This window comes from Centrocercus urophasianus, unplaced genomic scaffold (genome assembly GCF_019232065.1).
Source record: "Centrocercus urophasianus isolate 14NV4802_14NV808 unplaced genomic scaffold, USGS_Curo_1.0 seq_12, whole genome shotgun sequence".
Classification (NCBI taxonomy): Eukaryota; Metazoa; Chordata; class Aves; order Galliformes; family Phasianidae; genus Centrocercus; species Centrocercus urophasianus.
This window is the reverse complement of record NW_024884364.1, coordinates 52,623,621-52,631,921: the sequence shown is the minus strand read 5'-3', so window position 1 is coordinate 52,631,921 and position 8,301 is coordinate 52,623,621. Positions and strand designations below refer to the sequence as shown.

The 8,301-nt window shown below is 40.5% G+C and overlaps 1 protein-coding gene across 8 annotated transcripts in view; it reads left to right on the top strand.

The window, feature by feature from the left end:
- The window catches only part of ASMT (acetylserotonin O-methyltransferase), a 23,476-nt gene extending 16,291 nt beyond the window's left edge, over nucleotides 1-7,185 (top strand). For 4 of the 8 annotated variants that reach the window (XM_042810157.1, XM_042810155.1, XM_042810158.1 and 1 more), the window contains 7 exons: nucleotides 1,587-1,761; nucleotides 2,961-3,090; nucleotides 3,735-3,803; nucleotides 4,294-4,412; nucleotides 5,129-5,269; nucleotides 6,226-6,348; nucleotides 6,606-7,185. In XM_042810157.1, the coding sequence (XP_042666091.1) occupies nucleotides 1,587-1,761; nucleotides 2,961-3,090; nucleotides 3,735-3,803; nucleotides 4,294-4,412; nucleotides 5,129-5,269; nucleotides 6,226-6,348; nucleotides 6,606-6,817 (969 nt within the window). In that variant the 3' untranslated portion in view covers nucleotides 6,818-7,185. Of the gene's footprint in view, nucleotides 1-117; nucleotides 566-1,586; nucleotides 1,762-2,960; nucleotides 3,091-3,734; nucleotides 3,804-4,293; nucleotides 4,413-5,128; nucleotides 5,270-6,225; nucleotides 6,349-6,605 lie in introns of those variants that run through there. The other 4 variants (XM_042810160.1, XM_042810162.1, XM_042810161.1 and 1 more) reach the window with 3 other exon arrangements.
- Nucleotides 7,186-8,301: the final 1,116 nt, after the last annotated feature.

The following is an 8,301-nucleotide window of genomic DNA, read 5'->3' as shown; positions in this document are numbered from 1 at the left end:
TTTTTTTTTTTTTTTTTTTTTTTTTTTTTTTTTTTTTTTTGAGTTTGAGTTTGAGAGCCAGAAGACTGCCTTGCGTTTCTGCCTTTTCCCTTTTCATACCCAACAAATGGTAAGACTTTTCAGATATGTTCTGAGAGAGTTTCCTTTCTTCTCACATGATTTTTTTGATTTATATTTTGCAGAAGGCAATTTTTGGTAACTTCCATTTGTTGTCACTTTGTGACTTTAAAAGGATGGTGTTCTTTAAAGCTATTTTTTCCAGAGAGCATCTGATCATGGCACAAGGTTAGAATGAATAGTTGTAATTTCCCTAACACTTGCTGATGTTTGCCTTTGTGTGTGGACATAGGCAGAAAAATCCTGTCTTCCAATGCAGTGGAGGTTTTTTCTTCATTTACAACTCTAGTTGTCTTTCCTACTGTCTTCTGCTGCACCTCTAGCCAACACGGTAACAAAAGGAATACACTTCAGAGGTCTGTAAATGCTGCTGAATCCAAAGGCTCCAGAAGTGCAGAACACTTAGTGAAGAGAGGAAAAAATAGATGACGACAGACCTTTCTGCTTGGTGAGAAATAAGATTGCCCAGCACTTTCAAAATTAAAAGCAATACGATGTTTTTGAGAAACAGTCTCAACTTTGGTTAAGCCATGCTGTTCTTACTGAGGGTAAGAGTAGCTTCCCTTGGACGTTATCAAATCACTGTATATATCAGTAGTCCAATGAGCTGATAACGTTATGCAGGTTTTGGGGGGCTTTTAGGTGGCCAATGAAATAGGTTATCTGTTACTTACAAATTTGTCTGTTTACAGCTAGAGAAGGATATTTTTCTTGTTATGTGTAGTTGTGTATGTCTGTCTTAAGGCTTCTCTCTAAAGCTTATACATACACCTTCACTCTTTTTGAAAAGACAGTGCATTTTTGTTGGCCTGAATAAGGCTGCCATCTCGGTTGAGACAAAACTCCCTTCCCTGGAGACTCTGCTGTGGACTTTGGTACCTGAAAATAAATCAGTTGTGTGTGTGGGCATTACTCAAAGAGGGTCTACAGAGTGGGATATCCACCCCTTCCCTATAGCATATGTTAAATAATTAGTTGAAAGGGGAGGGGAAAAAAAAAAAAAAAAGAAAGAAAAAAAAAGAATGACCCCCTCCTCTGAATAAGACCAAACCAACAAAACATAAAGCCAACAAACTCACAGTCTTACCTTTGCTTAAGTTCTCCAAGCCAAAAAAAAAAAAAAACCCAAAACCAAAAAACAAAGCAACCAAACAAGTGAGATTGTAAATGTGTTCTGAAACAAAGCTAAAATCAAGAACATTCACAACCGAAGAATGGCCCTTAAGCATGAACTTTGTAAGTCTGAAAAATTGTTTGGTTTGGCTAGTAAACATAAAAATAAGGTTGCACTATAAGGAATCTATGGCATTATCAGTGCTTAGAGAATATTCAGCTGGACTTGTGCATATGAAATAATTTTTTTTTCAGGTAAAAAAATATTTTATTATGTGTATATTTTCTCCAACAAAACAACTTGGAAATGCAGTTAACTTTGGTACTTTCACCTGAGCCCTTCCTCTCACTTCCAGGTTATGTTCACTGCCTGTGAGTTAGGAGTGTTCGATCTTCTGCTGGAGTCAGGACAACCTCTATCTTTAGATGTCATTGCTGCACGCTTGGGTACAAGCATCATGGGGATGGAAAGACTTCTGGATGCCTGTGTGGGATTGAAGCTTTTGGCAGTAGAGCTGAGACGAGAAGGAGGTAAAGAAGGAAGATGAAGGGGAATCACAGAATGGTTGAGATTGACGGGGACCTCTGGGTTCATCTGGTCTGACTCCTTTCCAGCAGGGCCACCCAGAGCAGGGTGCCCAGATCAATGTCCAGGCAGCTATTGGAGATCTCCAAGGAGGAGATTCTACAGCCTCTGGGAGCCTGTGCTTTTTCACCCGCACAACACGGAAGTGCTGTCTGGTGTTCAGACTTCCCATATTCTTGTTTGTGCCCACTGCCTCTTGTCCTGGCACTGGGCATCACGAAAGAGAGCCTGGCTTCATCTTCTTCGCACCCTTTAAAGGTAGAAGGAAAAAAGGAAAACTCTTAGAGTTCTCATGATTTTGAAACTGAGGTCCAGTGTGAGGAAAGGTGATACCTAGTCTTAGGCCGGTTACCATAGCTTAAAGAAGAGATCATCTGAAAGAAGCAGGAAATGTCGGCATGATTGGAGACATACAGAAACTCTCTCTTGGGGTTTCCTTTATCTCTAAACTTCTTTGTGCAAGAGCTTTAAATGATCTTGTACAAGATAAGTTCTGTAGTGATAGTTGTCTCCAGAGAAGTATGATGTGTGGGCATGATTTTAAGCTTTAAAACAAAATGTGAAGGCAACTTAAAAGCACATTTGTTTTCTTTGGAAGTTTTACCATTGTGTGAAGGAGCTTGTTAGGTTTCTGGTCTGAACTGAAAAGTGACAGGAATTCCATCTTTCCCTGAAGTCTTTGAGTCCATGTAATCAGAAAAGGCTGTGCCCATCAGACAGCTAGTGATGATGAACTTTGAAATGTTTGAGTCCTGGTGTGGTTGTGTTTTCTTGCCCTGTTTCAGGCTTACAGCAGGTGCTCTAGGAGTTCAGGGAACTTATTCTGACAGCAGAAGCATGTAGATAAATAATGAACCTTACAAAATGTTCCTCTTACTGTTCCTGAGATGTTTTACTCTGAAGGAAACATAGGTAGATAGTGTTTACCCATGCTGAATGGGACAATGCAGATTTCACCAGCCCTCACCAACCCCAGAATACTGTGCTACACATTACCTTTGGAAGAACTAAGTGTAGAAGCAACGTGTTTCTCTGTTGGGATGTACAGATCTGTTCTGACAATGTGTATATATATCATGCTGTACAATGGGCTTGGCAAGATGATATCATATATGTTAGTAAATGTATTTATTTCACCTCTTAGCCTTCTACAGAAACACAGAAATTTCCAATATCTACCTTACGAAGTCAAGTCCCAAGTCTCAGTATCATATTATGATGTATTACTCCAACACCGTCTACTTGTGCTGGCACTACCTGACTGATGCTGTGAGGTGAGGGGGAGGATGCGGGTGTTGCAGGCTACTTTGCTACATTTGTGTGTCTCTTCTTAGCGTCCCTAGAAGGGGTACAGAAGATGTTGGATGGTTCTGAGAAAATAAAATTAAAAAAAAAAAAAAAAATCTACTGCTGTTGCTACTGCATGTTTGTCCATTTCTCCTCCTATCTCCTCCCTAGAGTAGATCTAGAAAGGACCTCTGTGTGTTTCGGTATCTGGGAGACAACTTCTTCATTGCAGTTGCTTTTATTTTTAGAGACATCAAAATAAATGATGAGTAGCAATGACTAAGGATACTTCTATTGCAAAGGCATAATAGAGTAGCTCACTATAGGGCATGGAGTCTCACTTATTCTAGTCTGCAACAAATGAACAAACTGGCTATGCATGAAGGTGGTGATTGGTGATCATCACACCAGTTTTGCACCTCTGCCTCAAATGTAGCTCCATGGAGAACAAGACATTCTTGTTGAAATATTTCACCATCTTTTGGGAGTGGCAGGCAGGGATGTCATTACATCCATGGCACAGAGACATATAGTCTGTCTACTAACCTCAGCTCCTGTGTGTCTGCAGTAAAGAGGGAATCCATGCTAGTATGCTAATTTTTTTTTTTTTTTTTTTTTATTGCTATTTTAGAGAAGGAAGAAATCAATATGAAAGAGCTTTTGGCATTTCATCTGAAGACCTCTTTGGAGCCATGTACAGGTATTAGTATATTAATATAAATGTATAATATAAATGTATTTCTTGTGGTAGGCAAAATTTGTTTTTAATTATGACTGAGTTTTAATATTGTGATGTGAGAATTCAATTCATTAAAAACATCATGCAGAGTTTTCCCTTCTCAGCAATATCCATTACTGGAACACTTGGATATTTTGAATAGGAATGTATAATTTCCTATTATGAAAAAGAAATCTCAGGTCTCCCTGAAGTACAAGAACTAGCAGTAGTGCACTCATTGACTTTGCTATATTTAATTCCCAATTCAAGTGCATCAGTGCATACCTATTCCTTTTTGCTGGATAAGTCTCTAGCTAGGTTTATGTGCAAAGGGAAGATATTGGTTGCAAATAAAATGAGATATCAATGCTTAAGCTAAATTTCTTAGTAAGAATTCTATGATAAAGAGTCACTAAGAATACTATGAGTTACATTTCTAAGTTACGTTTCTGTATGCTGTGTCTGTTACTAGATCAGAAGAAGAAATGCTGAAGTTCTTGGCTGGCCAGAACTCAATCTGGAGTATATGTGGCAGAGATGTACTTACTGCATTTGACCTTTCTCCTTTCACACAGATTTATGACCTGGGAGGTGAGCATCAGTAGATCTTTTTCGAAAAGCCTCTGAATTATTTTTCCAAGCTTGAGGAGGGCAAATAAAAAAAAATACAGAAGAGCATCTTCTATTTTACATGATGGGCAAAGCAATGGGTAGGGTATATCTTAATCTTGTCAGCAACAGAGGGATGTTTTCTCATTCTGAATGTGTTTTTAAAAAATATTAGATTGGTGTGAGTATTAGGAAGCTCAAGTTTTTGTCCGTGGATTCTCATATGTGCATATAGTAGCTCATCTCGTTTACATGTCAGATTTGCTCTTTTGTATTTCCTTGCTTGATATGTTCTTTCAGTGCCAGACTCTTTCTCCTACAGTCAGCGCCGTTATATTGATGTGCCATTATGCCTCCACTCTCTTTCCCCATTGCTGCTGAGCACTGCTGAGATTTATGGAACCTATTAGGTTACCTTACTGCTCCATCCCTCACTTGGCAGCTCTGTTTTTCACTTCCCACCTTTTGTGACCCACCAGTGGCTGAGGTGCTGTGTAAGGGCTGTAAGAGCTGGAGCTGACCCTGCAGGCTGGAGTAACCACTCCTGTCCTTCCTCTTCCTTTTCTATGGCACTTGAGGACAAACGTATGCCATCAGGTGCCGTAGAGCTGGATGCACACTGCTGACGTTGCTTTACAGTAGGTGTGCAGAACAAGGTGGTTTTGTTTCAGCACTGATCTACTTTTCTCTCCACAAAGGTGGTGGAGGAGCTCTGGCCCAAGAATGTGTTTTCTTGTATCCAAATTGCACAGTCACAGTTTATGACCTGCCCAAAGTTGTACAAGTGGCCAAAGAGCGATTGGTTCCCCCAGAGGAGCGACGGATTGCCTTTCATGAAGGTAGGTGCAGACATCTCTGTGGGAAGGTGCTAGCAGTGGTGGGGCGATGTAGGCCTGCAGGGTTGTGGTGGGCAAGGGTTGCCTATGGCTGGTTACTCACTGGGGAGATTGGTGACCAAAAGTGCCCTTGTTCAACACTGCCTTGAATTAGTCACTTATCCAGACAACGTGTAAGTATTGACAGCCAAAGTTGGTGTGCAGAGCAGCTTCAATATCTTTAAGCACTCCCAAAAGCAAATCTGTCAGGGTTGTATTGTCACAGCTTTTTAACAACTGCCATGCTGTGTTGCAAGCTCACTTATATTCCCTCGTCTCCTGTATAGGCCTTCTAGCAGATGCATGGAACACCTCCCCTGCTCTGAGCAAGGGGTTTTCCCTCCCTGGTTGTGATTGCTAGGCTTCTGTCATATTTCAGGCTTTGAATGTGGATGAGCTAACCCATGTTCCTCTTATCCAGTCCTCAAATAGCCTTTGTACCATCTATGATGAAAATGTGTTTAGGGACATCTTGTGTTTAATGTCTTCAGAAATCTTTATTGAAAGGACTTAGTATTGCTTAAAGTTATGAGAAAAGAAAGAAGCTTTTGAAGAAGGGAAGAAATATGTTAAAGCAAAGATGAAGAAACAGGGGAAAGGCTGTATATGTACAGTGATGCGAAGAACTAGGAGTGCTGATGAGAAAGTAAGCTGTGAATAGAAAAATATGAATGCAGTAAATGCAGTACACCAGATGCTGAGTAAAAGGCATGACTGTGTAACTAGTGTTAGGAGGTGCAAACGTGTTTTCTCCTGATGGATTTATGGTGTAGCTCCATTTTACCGGGTTAGTCTGTTGAGGTCTGATGTGGGTCATGGGTCAAACCCAGAGTCCTTAGATCTTAAGAGAACAAAAGATACTTGCTGAACCTCCTCTTTGTTTCAGGAGTTTTGTGTGGAACACGTATTTTGCTTTACAGGAGATTTTTTTAAAGATTCAATCCCTGAAGCTGACCTCTACATTTTATCAAAGATACTGCATGATTGGGATGATGAAAAATGTGGGCAGCTGCTGGCAGAAGTTTATAAGGCCTGCAGACCTGGTAGGTGTGAGCTTTGGGGAAAAGAAAGGGAAATTCCCACCCATTAGTTACATGGATCACACAGCTTCAGCAATGGGGTAGCCAAAAAGTGGGATGCTCCAATGCCTTTGCTCCCTTCTTGTCCTCTGTGATGAAAAAACAAGACTTAATTGAGAGGCTGCTGCTTATGGAAAGAACAGAATAGGATCTGGTCTAACAACTCAATTGAAAAATAGCCCATCTTCGCAGGGTTTTCATAATACTCTTTGTTCAACCAGGTGGTGGAGTGCTACTGGTTGAATCACTCCTGAGAGGAGACAGAAGCGGACCTGTGGAAACCCAGCTGTATTCATTGAACATGTTGGTGCAGACAGAAGGAAAGGAACGAACAGCAGCTGAGTACAGCGAGCTCCTTGGGGCAGCTGGCTTCAGGGACGTCCGAGTCAGGAGAACTGGAAAAATCTATGATGCTGTTCTGGGGAGGAAATGATAGTGTCTTTTATTCTGTATTACTAAGTACACGTGGACAAATGTGATATTCTTTTCGTAGAAGGCTATTATAGATGTAGTTTTTATTGAAGGAAGTCAACTTCTCTAGCTGATTATCAGGAGAATCATTAATAATACACTTTCAGTGTGGATAGGTTGTGAATTCAGCAGCCTGACTAGGGCTTGCCTTTGGATCTGAATAGCACAGAGAGAACTTGACATCTGTTCCACAGTAAATTACCCATGAAAGAAATGTGTAGTGTTGCTGCTAACCACTTTACATATTTTTCTTCTTTTTTATTTTAAGTTTAACAGAGTACCTGACAAAAGCGAAGCTGAATTTTCATTTGTGGATTCCGGCATAATAAAACTGACCACTGTACTGAGCTGTGTTATATGCTATTTTTATTCCTTGGAACCAAAGTAGTATAAGACGACTTATTATATCCTTGTGGTTTATTTTGTCTGAGTTTCCAGAGAAAATCTCTTTGAGGTTTGGTGATTTTTAGCATGTAAAATGATTTATTTTTAAATTTCTTCTGGATTTGTGTTGAAGTTGAGAGAGAAAATTTTGTAGTCTAACTTGATGATTAGCTAAGCCTGGTGACGTTACTGAGGGAGTGGTGAGGTACTGAAGCAGATTGCCTGTAGAGGTGGTGTTTGCTCTGCTCCTGGAGGTATTCAAGGCTAGACTGGATGCTTCTCCATTTCTGTGATTTTTTTTTTTTTTTTTTTTTTTAAATTTTTTTAATTTTTTTTTTTTTTGTTTTTTTTTTTTTTTTTTTTTTTTTACCTCCTGGACAGTAACCACATCATCAGATTCCCTGAATATTATTGCCATTATTTTTATCATCTTACTCACCCATTTCTTTCAGCATGGTTTTCAACAGTTCATTTTATTGTTTGATTTTGTGAGAAGCCCTGGGCAATCTGATCTAGTACTTGAGATAGCAACTGGCAGCTCTGCCTGTGGCAGGAGGGGTGGGAGTGGTATAGGATCTTTATGATCCTTGAAGGCCTTTCCAACTCAAGCTATTCTGTCGCAGCAGGGAGGGAGAATGGTGCAGCCTTAGCGTTTAGCTGCATACTTGGTAAGTCTTCAAGAATTATCAGGAGACATTCAGTAAAATCATTTGGTCAAGCACTATCTGCAATAACCCACCCAGTTTTTGGAAGCAGAAATACAGACTGCTGGAGTGAGAATCATTTGGAAAAGGCAGGTCATTCTGTTGATGCAACATGAGCACTTGTTTGTTGCATATTTACCTGGGGACTGAGATGCTCTTCTTAGGAGCTCCTGAGAGATCTGCAGCAGGAAGGTGACTTTGCCAGGAGCTGCTGTCTGTGAGTAATTTGTTCTGAGTGCTGGCTGGCTAGACAGAGCGAGGTGCTGTGTCCTGCAGCAAGCAGGCATACATGCAAAGCAATCAAACGAGGCTGACTGAGCAGCCAGTGGGCAGTGTGTGGGGCTGACTCAGGTCTTTG